This window comes from Leguminivora glycinivorella, chromosome 9 (genome assembly GCF_023078275.1).
Source record: "Leguminivora glycinivorella isolate SPB_JAAS2020 chromosome 9, LegGlyc_1.1, whole genome shotgun sequence".
Classification (NCBI taxonomy): Eukaryota; Metazoa; Arthropoda; class Insecta; order Lepidoptera; family Tortricidae; genus Leguminivora; species Leguminivora glycinivorella.
In genome coordinates this window covers 4,633,236-4,648,877 of record NC_062979.1, presented here as the reverse complement: position 1 = coordinate 4,648,877, position 15,642 = coordinate 4,633,236, and the positions used below count along the sequence as shown (strand labels likewise).

The 15,642-nt window shown below is 38.4% G+C and overlaps 1 protein-coding gene across 1 annotated transcript in view; it reads right to left on the bottom strand.

Moving 5' to 3' along the window:
• Positions 1 to 1,022: 1,022 nt before the first annotated feature.
• The window catches only part of LOC125229812, a 149,931-nt gene continuing 135,311 nt past the window's right edge, over positions 1,023 to 15,642 (bottom strand). The window contains exons 10-11 of the mRNA XM_048134753.1: positions 7,118 to 7,241; positions 1,023 to 2,659 (exon numbers count right to left, since the gene is read on the bottom strand). Coding sequence (XP_047990710.1) covers positions 2,555 to 2,659; positions 7,118 to 7,241 — 229 coding nt within the window. The 3' untranslated portion in view covers positions 1,023 to 2,554. The remainder of the gene's footprint in view (positions 2,660 to 7,117; positions 7,242 to 15,642) is intronic.

The following is a 15,642-nucleotide window of genomic DNA, read 5'->3' as shown; positions in this document are numbered from 1 at the left end:
ATAGCAGTAAAACCTATTCATATCATTGACACACGAATTCATGCGAATAAAACAAGTTAAACAAGGTTTTAAATGAAAATACCGTTACTTTTTATAACTTCTTATATTAGTATAGTAGAAAACAATATTTCAGGAGAAATAATACGTTTACATTGAGATCATGCTTCAAAGAAATCACAGATTCAAAGAAATATTATAATTATTTCTAAACATTATCTTCTAGTAACTATTTGCCTTACAAATGTATCGACAAATAAAATGTTTTTATTACCTTACTTAAAATACAACTGGCTAAACTATTATTTTCATTATATTTACATTTAGGCCAACCTATCATTGTAAGAAATGCTATTTATGTCTATTTTAATAATTATTTCTGTTAACTATATGCCAAATACTTTGAAAATATAATCATACAATCACATTGGGTACAATTGTGAATATATACTTATAGATATATAAATGTGTTTTCATAAAATTTTGAAATAATATATCTAAACAAGACTTTCTGTTTTTAGTTAACTTTTGGTAAAATCTATCATAATATAGGTTACATGCTAAACATCAAAATGTTATTAAGGCCCTTATCAAACACCACTATAACATAAATAAGTGTACGTAATAATTATGTTCCATTTAATTAAATAATTACATTTTAGTTCTCGAAAGATTCGCCCATCTTCGTGCACAAAGTTGATAGGTTCCTATCTCTTTTTGTCATCATCATCATCATAGGTCACTGTATCCCTGGCGGATTATTTTTGCAAAAAATTTTGGACAACACCACAGAATATATAATAGTACAAGTACAGAAGGCTCACTCCTTTGATGTTCACAAAACGCCGCCATTCTAAATTCTTACCTACATTAACAAACGGACCGCACGCGTGCAGACGACATTGAATTCTATTGCACCTCGCGAAGGTCGTCGCCACTGAATGGGCCGCGAACTCGCGGCCGCCGGCATGTACTTGTAGCGCGGCGAATGGATCGCGGAGTGAGCCGCCCCTGACAACATGTCATGCAATATTAACGGTATTTATTTCGTTCATCTTATTCTTGGACTTATTATTTTATTTATTTATTTAACATTTTGTTTTTAATGTCAATGTTGTTACGTAAATACATTATTCATTACTTAATAAAAAGCAATAAATAACTCAAATGATTCGTCAGTTTTGGGGCATACCGATTAAGAGTCCTGTACGGATCGCTCTGGATCGTACAATACCGGTAATATCCTCCCTGATGGTTCCGGTACGGGCCTCGGTTAGTTCTAAAAAGGCTTTATGGGTTTTTAATGCACGTTGGTTGGTCATTATCTGGGAAATCTGGTGAAAGCTATATACAATACATATCCGTTTTTATCCTTATAAATGCTCTGAAGAAACCGTGGAATGAAAAGTGATGCAGGAGAAAATTATACTAAACCATACTATTCAGAACATTTTTATTACTATGTAAAATGAAATAAATTTGGTTACAATTATACCTCTGTTTAAAGTAACATTTGATGCAAATTCTGTTGAAATAATTAATTTATAAACAATTTAGTTCGAAACTGTGAATTAATAACATTCATAATCAACTTAAATAATGTTCTCAGGTGCCGTAGCCGAATGGCATTTCTGCGACGCGAAACGAAAACGAAACGCCGCGAAAGGTAGTCTGGCTCTGTCACGCCAATATGCAAGAGCGATAGAGATAGATATCTACGAGCGTATCGTTTCGGCTACGTATCCTGACCTGCTCAAGTCACAAAATATTGAACATAACATTATATTTTACAATTCAAATTTTCTAAATTCATAACGCGAACATAGTTTTTCCATCAAATGATGGCTTTAAATATTTATGGTTTGTTTTCTATACGTCTAAAGTAATAATATTGATGGTATAAATAATGGATGTGCAAGAGACTTAATAATATACTATATAGTTTTAAGTACTTAAAAAAACAAATAATATTTGTACATTTTCTGGTAGTTACTCGTGTCGATTAAGCAACCAAATACAAAATCAAGTGGGGTTTGTCTCTGTGCGACCTATGTTTGACCTTCTTATATGGCCGTATAATGATGTCGCTGACCAAGTGGCTTAACGAGCCTTTTGAGGGTAGATTGGGTTTACAATTATTTGAATACTTAATAATATAGAGATATAAACTTTCCAAATAATTTGAAGAAGGGATCGAACAGGAATTATTTGCAAATTAAGAGTTTAAGGAGGCGCTCACTGCTGGAGTGACCATCGACTTGTAGTGACCAAGATTCGTCTGCGTCTCCGGCGGCCTCGTAGGAGAGAAGTACGCCCACCAATTCGAGAGACCTTCGTCCAAGCGGCAAATAGCAGAATTCGAGAATCAGATGTTATGACTGGTGACCCCCTGGGTCATTTTCAAGCACTGTCGGAAAACCTCGTTGATTTATACTATACAAAAAATATGACACCTTATTCCACATAAAAAAAATGTAATTTTTAAAACTTTCTCAGAGCACATGATTCCATACTTTGTTCCATAGTGCGTGTAGTGTCCACTTGTCCAGGCCAAGTCTTAATGCATGTTCACGTAGGGCGTAGACATTCCAGTAACTTGGCTGGAGCACTGCTTCTGCGCCTGACCCGCTTTTGGCACCAACACTAGCTGCTCAAGATCCCCCTGCATTAACATAAAAAATGAATTCTATTAACATGCCATAAAAAATGAATTCTATTATTTCGCCGCTGCGAGGGAAATGTACATTGTACAATAATATTAACACACGGGTGGTATGTAAATTTATCAATTTCCGCTACCTTAAGGTTGTCTAGAAGAAATCGCTCTTTAGCGATAAGACCGCCTGTTGTTTGCCTTGGTCGTGTTGTTTCTTTGTTTTGTATTGTTGTATTTTATCGAGGTGTGTATTTATTTATTTAGTCGTATGGCATCAATTCAAAAATAGGCAATTATTTCTACATTTTAAATGGCAATATTCAGGGACCTTAACCAGTCATCGGGTGTGAGATGAAACGTCTTCTGGCAGCCCTCGATATGAATAAAGGGGCCAGCACTGGATTATGTGTGTGATTAGAAGACAATGGTGTCGCCTAAATAGACCGGTAGAAATGGGGATGGAGGGATTCAGCCCTGTGCGATTGCGGCGAGGAAGACCAGGGGCCCGTTTCTCGAAAGGTACAAGCCTTGTATTACAAGTGCGCGAACTGTCAAATCGTATGGGTTGTCATGGAAACACACTTGTAATACAAGGCTTGTACCTTTCGAGAAACGGGCCCCAGACCATGGAAAACATAATCAAGGTGTGTAATAAAGAGTATTTGTATTATATTTTTGTACCTATTAAGCCATCTATGCCTACACATACACTGTCAACTAACCAAAGAAATGTGGTTATTTAATTAAATGTGGTTTTCCGTACCGGGTCATTGGACCGCCACAGATCAGCCGGCGTAATTATGCTTCCAATGTTATCCACGTGGATAAGACATCTGTCACTCTCACACTGACATACTTACTAAAGCGTGACGGATACTTTATCCACACAGAAAAGTGATAAAGTTGGAAGCATAATACGCCGGCTGATTGTCTTGAGAATTATGCCAAAGACTTGATACCAGTTTAAAATTTTAATAAAAAAAAATATTGGGGACACCTTACACAGATCAACTTAGCCCCAAACTAAGCAAAGCTTGTACTATGGGTGCTAAGCGACGATATACATACGTAAATATATAAATACATACTTATATACATAGAAAACAATACAATACAATACAATACAATACAATACAATACAATACAATACTCTTTATTGCACACCTCACATAGTTTACAAGTAATACACAAGAAACAAAACAAATTAAACAGAGGTAACAACAGGCGGTCTTATCGCTTAAGAGCGATCTCTTCCAGACAACCTTTGGGTACTGGAGTCCATGACTCAGGAACAAATATCTGTGCTCATCACACAAATAAATGCCCTTACCGGGATTCGAACCCAGGACCGCGGCTTAGCAGGCAGGGTCACTACAGACTGAGCCAGACCGGTAATAATACGAATATGTATTTTATTGTCTTGGAAGTAATACTTAAGAATAGGTAACTCCATTTACAATAATTGTAAATGGAGTTACCTATTCTTAAGTATTACTTCCAAGACAATAAAATACATATTCGTATTATTTACGTTGCTTTTCTGTTAAATATAAGCTAATATATATTTAAAAAAAGAAACAGCAAGCGTAGTTGTAAGCGATTATTTTAGTCTTCTAAATAAAATGCCAAGCTCTAAACCAAACTGAAATTTAAAAACCACAAATGATAGAACACAAAACGGGAAAACGAAACGAAAAACAAACAAGTGTCCGCGTGCCGAAAAATTTACGAGCGACCAAATATTTGGCAAGTGACTTTTGCGCATGAAAAGGACTATTTGCGCAATATTAGCTACCAATGGAGTCACTGGACTTATGAATGGAGGGATAGCGTAGGTGTTATGAAATAGGTATGTTTCTATTTCACCAAAATTCGGCGATATTGAATATGCCAAATATTGTAGTTAGTTATGTAGTCTAGGTACTTAACTGAAAATGTTTGTTTTCTGTTATTAAAATTGTAATATTATCTTTACAAAAATATAACGATAGTGTCGTGTCAAGTCTTTAGAGTTCATGGTATGCGTACGTAAACATTATGTTCGACCTGACAAGAAATTAACTACTTCTCGCACTAGTGCGTAAAAAAACACCATTTGTACTAAACTTCAGTACTGTTCGCACTAGCAGTGGTTAATTTCTTGTCAAGTTGAAACTTCGGAGGACCATCTGTACATTCTGTACGTCGTAGGTACGATACACGTGCGAAAGAAATTTGTAACTCGTGCCGATTTAAAACACTCCTTTTGGTCGTGTTTTAATTTATCGCCACTCGTTTTGAACTTTCTTTTTTACGCACTTGTATCGTTATGTACTATTCTATTTTTTTTGGCCACCGACATCTTAAAAGTTAATTTTACGCATTTCACTATACTCATAATGAAAAGATAACCATAAAATCTCCTTAGATTACGTAAACACTTTGGACAAGGGTTAAAAAATTCGGTACAGACAATGAAACCATGACTTTTATTTTAACAATACACCCTAAAGATGTAAAGTATAATCATAATAGAATCTTAATAAAAAGGAAATGGAAAGCAGGCCAAGCAAAACGGAAAAGCTGGTATGCCTCGGATCTATTGAAATACCCATGAATGGAGCATATTTTTAGCTAACAGATTTATGCAGTGTGACGGCGTCTCTTCAACCAAGAGTACAATAACACCGTGTCTTGCGTGGGCGACGGTCGCGCCCGTTGCGTCTCATCGCATCGTCTACTTTCATATCGATAACGTTTGATTTCGTATGCGTCGCGTCGCCGTCGCGCGACCATCGCGCGACCGTCGCCCACGCAAGCCGCGGCGCGTACACGCGTACAAGTAGTTACACACAGTCTATGCAGCGTCGACTGTACACTTGTATGAGCCACAAATTATTTAATTAGTTTTAAGTTTTGGCGACAATTAAGTTGTCTAAAATATTACTTTTTTCACAAAATGATAGATTATCGTCTTCGGTTACCGCGATAGTGAAATTATGATTAAATGATTCGATCGGATTAAATTTTTTGAATATTGTATAACTAGCTTTATTAATAGTGTGTGAACCTGCCTTAGAAAAATTATTTGTGGTCATGGTTCGTTAATAAAGTGGGTATTTGCACTTTTTAATTTTTCCTCAGTTTGACCACGAATTAAAGAGTTCGAAACGTCGGGATGTATTTTAAATTCATTATACGCGATTTAATCCGTTTCCATAGTTTTATTTCATGATAGATTATCGCTTAAAGAAAGATTATGTAATTAACACAGTAGCAATATTTTTATTGAAAATTCACGTTTAATTATTGTCACAAAACTGACAGTGTTAATTTTTGTTAACAACTTACGCTAATTGGGGTGACCCAAATTCTGGAAATGCCCTTAACATGCACGAAGAACGCCCTGCCCGTTGCTCGCCCAATATGATCGTGCACTCAGGCTCAGGGGGCCGATTTTTGAGTCTCACTGTCACTAAAATACCGGTTGAAAACGGTGAATTGCCTATTATTTTCAGTGACAATTTTCTGAATTCGAACGCCGTGAGACTCAAAAATCAGCCCCCTGGTCTTACACTTATTAGATACCTATTCTTGCATACTGTGCAACACAACGTATTTCGTTCTAGATACGACTTTATGTATTAGAATAGTACAGAGCGGACGATACCGTTATTGTCTAATCCTTATTGCTAATTCTCGAGCACAAGACGGGGAGATAATGCTCCGACATGCAGAGCAGTTGAGCTGCTAAACAATTTGTAAGCACAGGATGCTGATACAGATGTATTCCATGATAATTTGGGCGTATTCCTGAAGCGTGTTAGGCTGTGTCTTGTCAGTTGTTGGGGCATTCACAATAACTATTGTGTTTTTGATTTGTATAAATTTTTGATATGCATGACTTATTTATAATATGATAAAAATAATGTTTAGAAATAAGTTTTTTTTTTAAATTATAAATGGGCTTACTCTTGACCACAGACTAGCCAAAGGCAAAGACGTAGCCTACGATGGAATGAGCTCGCCCAGAAGATGCCTGTTCACTCTTGATTTATTTTGACATGCAATTTAATGTAATTATTTTTAATTTAAGATGCAAGTGTTTTGGTTAAGTACAGTTAACTTACGTATTTGAATAAATAACTTAAAATAAAAAAAAATAACGCTGCTACTTTAATAAAGTCTCAATGAACTAAATGAATGGTTCAGCCGCTTCAAGTAACAATAACTCAATAACGCCGTGTCTTGCGTGGGAGACGGTCGCGCGACCGTCGCCGTCTCGTCTCATCGGATCGTCTACTTCCATATCGATAAGGTTTGATTTCGTATGCGTTGCATCGCCGTCGCGCGACCATCGCGCGACCGTCGCCCACGCAAGCCACAGCGTGACGGTTTTCGTATGGGTCAAAGCATCAAACTTTCTGTGAAGTGAAGACAGACCTTAAAAGGGAAATATGCAAAAATAAGGAAAGGGTTACTTACAGAAAACAGATAGCCAATAATGAGGTCAGCATCCCTTGGAGTGTCAAGCGCGTCTTTCTCAAGGACGTCAGTACGAAGCCAGCGGCAGTCCACGTAGGCGCGTACCGTGTTATCATCATGGACACTGGAAAGAAAATCTCGTTAAAACTACAACTTTACATTAAAATAAAAACGAAGAAGAAGGGAAAAAGAAAGAAGGAAAATAAGTAAGGAGGATTTTTTAAGCTTTTTCGCTCTTGCAAATTTTTAGATGCTCATCTCTCCATTTTTCATGCAATCATAAGTCGACCAATCGGAACTATTATAGTGCTCCCACACTTGCTGTTATAAATGTTACATAACGTATGTGACTGGGACAGCGTAATATCAAAGCCAACGCGCTGTCCCTGTCTCACAATCTTATCATCCTGTCTTGGACCACCATTACAAACGTATTACTCGTATTAACGAGATAAAATGCTTCAATGCTGTTCCCGTGGGGTGACGGGTTAAGAATTTCACCACCCACTTTCTTCCCGTGGGTGTCATAGTGGGTGGCTGTGGGATATGGGTTAAATTGTGGCCTAGGCGAGAGACTGGAACCTTGTCACTGCACTGCCATGTCATAATTTGGATTTCTTTCAACCCTTTTTTGCCAAGAGTGGCACTGAAACTTAGTAGTTCATGTGCTCTGCCTACCTTTACCTATAGAATACAGGCGTGATTATAAATGTATGTATGTAAAAGTTAAAATAGGTAAATCATCATAAAAATCACAGTGTAATATTGAATAAATATTTGTGCTTGTGTTTGATTTGACTTTTGTAAATAAACAAAACTTGATTGTTTGTGGAACGGAACGTGATATTACATGACTGTACAAAATATATTGTATTATTGAATCTAAAAATATCTTGGAAAATGTCTATACCTATTTCAGAATTGACAAATTGTAGGGTTCAAACAAATTGTATCGATTTCAGATATCCAGGAATATCCAACGGTTGTCGTTATAAATCTTGCACCTTTGTCAAAAGGACGTATCGCTTGACCTTTACCCTTAGCTCGGAAATCTTCCACGAATTTAAGAGCTATTTTTTGTCTTACTATTTCCAATAAGTACTAGTTTTTTTTATTCCACTATACTTGTTATAAACTTTAAGTCCGTAATACAGGTTATAACCGTTTTGGTCGAGAATTTTGTAAGTAGTGGGAGACCGGGGCTAGTTGACTATAGGGGTCGGTTGACTAACTATAAAAATTGAGCCAAATATCCAACTTGAGCTGACCAATGATACGATATCAGGTATAAGAGGCTCACTGTCCGGTGACTGAGCGGGGGGAGGTGACGAAATTTCGTACCTCACTGGTTGGCTCAAGTTTGATTTTTGGCTCAATTTTTTAATTGTTAGTCAGCCTACCCCTATAGTCAAAAAGCCCCGGTATCCCCTACAAAATAAATAAAAGAATGTACAGTGATCTGATTTAGATGCGTAATAAAATAAAATTGTAGAATTCTTAGTCTCTTTAATGGGACTAGGTAAACTGCAAAAAGAATTGGCCATTGAATAGGGGAATAATAATTGTAATACTAAATACCTCAGTCCTTAATGTGGATGAATATGGATAGTAGAGAAGAATAAATTCATAAAATTGATGTCGATTTGATGAAATACGCTACGTCCTAAAATAATACATAATATAGTAATAGTAACATACTTTATTAAAATTAAAAGTTAATTCAAAATTATTTCCAATCGTAAAAGGAATACAGCCTCTTGTACGATAATTAAAAACGTTAATAAAACGCTTGAAACGGTTAATTTCGATGTCAATTTCCCGCGAGCAGAAATTTAATGAGGCTCATATCAACGTAGTGGGATAAAGTCCTAATTAAGAAAGACGTTTAATCTGTTTTGCGATTCATTAAAATGATATAATTAAGACTAGTGATGCGCCGAATAACCGGCGAGTGTTCGGTATTCAGTCTATTTGGGAACTCAGCCGAATATTGCGTACTAATTGTAAACTACTACACTTATTACTTTTGTCTGGTTCTTGTCTGGTCTCTTTGTTGTATTCAAATCATTTCGGAAGTATTTTCAGTGGAACTTCAGCAGTTTCATGTGTACTGTCTATTCCCTTAACTATAGATAAAATACAGGTACCTGTACATATCTGTATTTAAATAATTTTACATTTGATTGATTTTGAGCAACAATAATAATTAAACGGAAACAAAATATGCTCTATGTAAATTTATTTATTATTTATTGTAAATTGTAAATTGATTCCATGTTAGTGTTAAGTAATTTAGCTATAAGTTATTTCAAATACAATATTATATTGTTTCTTGAATACATAAATATCAAATATATGTGTTGATGGCGAACAATTTTCTTATGAATGCGAGCCATGATGCCGGTACGTCATGGCATTGTCAGGACGAATATTCAGTATTCATCCAAGAGCAGGCCAAATATCCGATATCCGGTATTCGGCTAAAACCACTATCCGGGGCAACTCTAATTAAGACGATGGCAGGATAAAAGCGTAATGAAAGGGGCAATTTTGATGTTAAATAATGCGCGCTGATTATTCGATATTCATCCGAGTATCCGGTCTTAGGTATTCGGCCAAAACCTCAATTCGGTACATCTTTAATTGAGACGGTGGCAGGAAAAAAGAGTAGCCGCGATGAAAGGCGCCATTTTGATGTTAAATAGTGAGTGCCGTTATTGTGCTCGTTAGTTTTTAATGGCGGATTTTGTACGGGAAATTGCCATTAGGGGTAATGTTATAGTGTTAAATATATTTTAAATGTATAACATGTATGTTTTGCTCAGGGCTTTGTATTAGAAATCAGTTAAATATTTCGGTAGGAGTTGTAAGATATGTCATCGCAACAAAATTTTTGGAACAGGAGCCCATTTCTCAAAACTGAAAGTTACAATTTACAAGCGAAAGTCTGTTTCCAACTTGTCATATTAAACATTGACTTCCACTTGTAATTTGTAACTTGTAGCTTCGATAATGAGCCAGATATACTGTAGGGTATAATGAAAAAAAAAATGCTTGTAGAAAAAATATACACAAAAATCATTATTTTAATAATACAATACAATAAAATACAATACAAATCCTCTTTATTGCACAACCTCAGAAATGTACATAGGAACACACACAAAAAACATAAACAGTTTTGGTTTGTATAACTTTTTTACATTTTTTTTTTAATTTTTTTTTAATCAATTTTAATTCGTGATTTTACACAATTAAAATTAAATTAAAATTAAACTTTAAAAATGCATGATAATGCATTTAAACATTTTATAACTACATTTTCATGACAGTTAATTACCTAATGGAATTGTTGCGGCTTATTTTGTAAAAGTATTTCATTTTAAATTGCCACGTCAAGTTAAGAGTCTGCAAGGCAAGACAGATTCTGGCAAAAAAATGCCTATAATACGTATACATAGTTACCAAATTATGTACCCGCATCATTTTACCAAATTATGTATGTGTATCCGCATCTGTTTATTATGTTTATCATTAAAGAACAAACATCCATCAACTTCCACATTTATAATATTTACACACCTCGTACATAAAACATATTACGTGCTTTCGGCACTTTAGTAACTTAGTATATTTACGTCCTACATAATTTCGTTTATTATCTCCATAACTCGGCTTTGTTCGGGAATATTATTTATCCTATATTAGCAAGGTTATTTGGGTTATGTTTAATAGTTATATTAATATCACAAAAGCAATTACTAATATTGGTAAGTTCAAACAAGTTGCAAATTGAATATTGACGTGATATTGTGTCGTTAATAAGTCTAACATATTTTCAGTACAGATGGTATTATTTTTACGCACTAGTGCGAGAAGTGGTTCTTTACTCTAAGACCAAATTAAATTATTTCATAGGAAAATAGACGGATAATGCTCTCAAAAATATGTAAACAATAAATATAGAAGCGCTTTGTTTCTCAGGATTTATTAACCTACAGTTACAAAAAAAAATATCTAAAATAACAAAAGTTTTGTTCAATCAGAGATAAAGTAAAACAACTCGGCCAATCAGAACTTTCATCCTGCGCGTAAGCCTTCAATCTCGAGTCGAGTCTATACAATTTGTGTCCCGGTCGTTCGAGAAAACGCGACCTCAGCTACCCTGGTAAATTAAGAAGGTACTCCGTGGCTACAGACATCGTCTACTAGACGGAGAATATAACACAAAATAACTGTAAATTGAAATAGATATCATACACGAAAGAAAAAACGACAAGCCCGCTGGTGGCCGAGCCGAAAATCGAACCCGGGATTACCGCTAGACCACCCGCCCGCCGCAGTACCCGACGAAATTTCTCACACAAGGTGCCTTTTGACCAACTCTAAGGGCGAGCAATTTGTGCTTGCACCTCCTATATAAATCCTTTACAGGATTACAGCACAGCGAGAGAGATAGACTAGTTGTACAAAATAACTGATTCGAAGTTTAAAATTTGACGTATTACACATTCAGTGACGCGTTACACACATTGTATTTCTGTTTTTATGCTTTTATCAGAATCTTAAAAATAGAAATGCAGTTAGGTATATATTTTTTAATAAAAATATTCCCCCCTTCTGGGGGATGAACTGGGCCTTCCCATCCTATTGAAAGGATTTTTGGCGGAGTGGGGTCGCCGCCCGTGACTACGGGCGGGTCGTTGGGTGCCGTTTAGGCTTGGCATGTTCTTGGTGGGACATCATAGGTGATGGCCTGTCCATGGAATGTAGGTATCTATGCTGGTATTTTTCAGCAGCTCCTTTGAAGTCAGGTGGAGTGTGGGGACGAAGCCTCCTCTTCGACCTTTCTGGTCGTCAGTGATCTTGGAAGTTGACGAGTTCTGCGGGCTTCCGGTGGGCGTGCGTGTAGGGGCGCTAAGCCCTGTAGGTGTTGGTGTGTCGAGTGGTCGGCGCGATGGAACATTCCGTCAGCCAGCCTTCTGACGAAGTCGTCCAGGCTTTTCCACTTCAGGCCTTGGTGAATAGACTCGTTCCGCACGTAGCGGGGGGCTCCGACGATGGTGCGTATGGACTGGTTTTCCTGCGCACGCAGTCTCTTCTTATTGGTTTCAGATACCTTGGCGTACCAGGCTGGAGCTGCGTACGTCAGGCGCGATCGTATGTATGTTTTGTATATCCCCAGCTTCGTGCGGCGGGGGAGGTTGCTGGTTAGCACTGGACGTAGTAGTGTGCGCGCCGTCTTGGCACGTCGGATCACTTCGTCCACATGAGGCTTCATGCAGAGTCTTCGGTCAATTGTGACGCCCAGGTATTTGACTTGAGGACTCCAGTGTATGTCCTCTCCCAGGAGGTGGAGCGGTGGTGGTAGCTGGGTGGAGCCGGTGATCAGGGCCTGGGTCTTCCCCACGTTGACTGCCATCCTCCAGCCATTCGGGTAGTGCGTCCAGGGACCTCTGGAGCTTGACAGCGGCGTGGCGAGGATTCATTGACGCGACGAACAGGGCCGCGTCGTCCGCGTAGAGTCCCAGCTTTGTGTCCCCGATGACTGGGATGTCATCTGTGTACACGGCGTAGCACGTCGGAGAGAGGACACTGCCCTGTGGCACGCCCGCTAGGATCGTGCGCTCTCCGGAGATGGCTTCTTCGACCTGGACATGGAACCGGCGGTTCGTCAGGAATGATGCCACCACTCTGACGACTTGCCGGGGTGCTTGGGTCTTCGATAGTTTGTACAGCAGCCCCTCATGCCATACCCTGTCGAAGGCCTTTTCCATGTCCAGGCAGACGGCTGCGGTGTGTTGGCGCTTATTCATGGTCTCCCCCATGAAGTGTAGCACCCTGGTGAGCTGCAGTGTTGTGCTGTGGTCGCTTCTGAAGCCGAATTGCTCCGGCCTTATCTCCAGATGGGGAGGAGCTTGGCCAGGAGGAGACGCTCGAACACCTTGGAGAGGGTGCTGAGCAGAGTGATGGGCCTGTAGCTCTCCGGTCTTCTTCGATCTTTGCCAGGTTTCGGGATCATGATCACCCGACCAAGTTTCCACTCAGTCGGGTAGTGGCCCGAGCGCAGGATCCCGTTGAAGAGGCCGGTGACTGCCACTATGGATGAGGGAGCGGAGGCGGCGTGGGTGCTTATGTAACAGCGCGCCCCTCCATGCCGTGTAGCTCCGCCCCTTTCACTTCGCGCGCTACACATCGCGAATGTATTTATTAATCCAAATAACCAATCATGTTACAGTGTTAGATTTTAAGGTTTAATACAAAATGATTAACTTATTCTATGTTATTAAAATTAGTTGCATGCCAAAAATACATTACAACAGACACAAAAATACAACACATAAGCAAAAATATAACACGAAGTAAACACAGACAAAATAAAACATACGAAACCTATTTCTATATACAACTACCTTAACCTATTCGCGACAAATATACAACAAAGAAAATCATGCAATAATGTATGTTTTACTGCTATTAAGATTAAATCTAAATAAAATATCTTTCATTCAATTAAAGTCTCAAACTGCAGATTTATAAGTATTTAAAATAAAAAACCGGCCAAGAGCTTGTCGGGCCACGCTCAGTGTAGGGTTCCGTAGTTTTCCGTATTTTTCTCAAAAACTGCTGATCCTATCAAGTTCAAAATAATTTTCCTAGAAAGTCTTTATAAAGTTTTACCATTGTGATTTTTTTCATATTTTTTAAACATGGTTCAAAAGTTAGAGGGGGGGGACACACACTTTTTTTTTCCTTTGGGAGCGATTATTTCCGAAAATATTAATTTTATCAAAAAACGATTTTAGTAAACGCTTATTCATTTTTAAATACCTATCTAACAATATATCACGCGTTGGGGTTGGAATAAAAAAAAAATCAGTCCCCACTTTATATGTAGGGGGAGATACCCTAACAAAACATTTTTTCCACTTTTTATTTTACCACTTTGTCGGCGTGACTGATATACATATTGGTACCAAATTTCAGCTTTCTAGTGCTAACGGTTACTGAGATTATCCGCGGACGGACGGACGGACGGACAAACAGACATGGCGAAACTATAAGGGTCCCTAGTTGACTACGGAACCCTAAAAAGACTCAAGTGTAGTCCATTGCATTTGCAATTTTCACAAGTGAAATCAATCACCAAAGGCCAGTTAGAAATGGTCCGGATCTAGGTGCATTTTGTCAGAAATGCGACAGTCAGTGACTACAGCGGGCGTTCGATAACCTTCATTGCATCGGTGCGTCCTTACCGCATTTACAAATAGTGCGAAAAGGACGGCCTGAATTCATATCTCTTATCACGCGACCATGCTTGCCTGCCAGGAACAGTAAAAATAAAACTGCCCATTTTACCTAAATAATGTTGATTCTACAACACGTAATCTATGACCTGGAAAGTACTGGCTCAACACTTTACCCTAAACATTTATCATTCCTCTCGCGTACATTAGTCAGACTTGTAACACTTTTTTTTTCAATTGCCGAGCGGTAATTTTTCTATCGTGTTAATGTTTAATTTGGTCCGTGTTTTATTTACTCAGAAGTTTTAAGGATATTTGCAGAATAGCCATTTCAAATTGCATATCACTTTAAAGTTCCGAGAATATAAGAATATGTTATAATATCAATTTTATCACGATGATAGCAGAGAATATGGGTTATCATCATTCTCTTGCCCTTATCCGTCACTTGGGGTCGGATCAGCATGTCTTCCTCTTCCAAGTCTTCCATACATCTCTATCACCCGTTAGATATGGGTTTCATGGGGTATAACACAATAAGACGGCGAAAATGATACATTAATGATACTTCCAGATCACTAAAAAAAGGAATGAACCTCATAATCTGGTAGGAATATCGAGAGATCGTGATTATGGAAATAACATCTAGTTATTATCTTCTCGTAATACACACATGTAGGAGGGAAATGAGCCCGTGCAGCTATCTCTCTCATCATGTATGTCTGTCTCTCTCTTACATGATAGCAATATGGTGCCAGCGGAAGTCATACAGCGGCGCCAGGTACGAGTATATACCTCTGCTCTGGATGACCCATCACCCGCATGGACCAATCGCGCCGCACCCCTTCCAGCTCCAAATAGAGGAATGATCTCGTGCGGCTATCTCTCTCTTCAAGTCTTTATGTCTGTCTCTCTCTTACCTGATAGCAATATGGTGCCAGCGGAAGTCATATAGCGGCACCGCCAGGTATATAGCTCTGGATGACCCATCACCCGCATGGACCAATCGCGCTGCTCCTCTCCCGGCGAGCTCCAAAGTGAGGAATGAACCCGTGTTTGCTACCTCTCTTCCTCTGTGCATATCTGTTTATCTCTTTCTCACCTGATAGCAATATGGTGCCAGCGGAAGTCATATAGCGGCACCGCCAGGTATATAGCTCTGGATGACCCAGCACCCGCCTGGCCCAATCGCGCTGCACCCCTTAGAGCCAACTCCACAGTGAGGAATGAACCCGTGTTGCTACCTCTCTTCCTCTGTGCATATCTGTTTATCTCTTT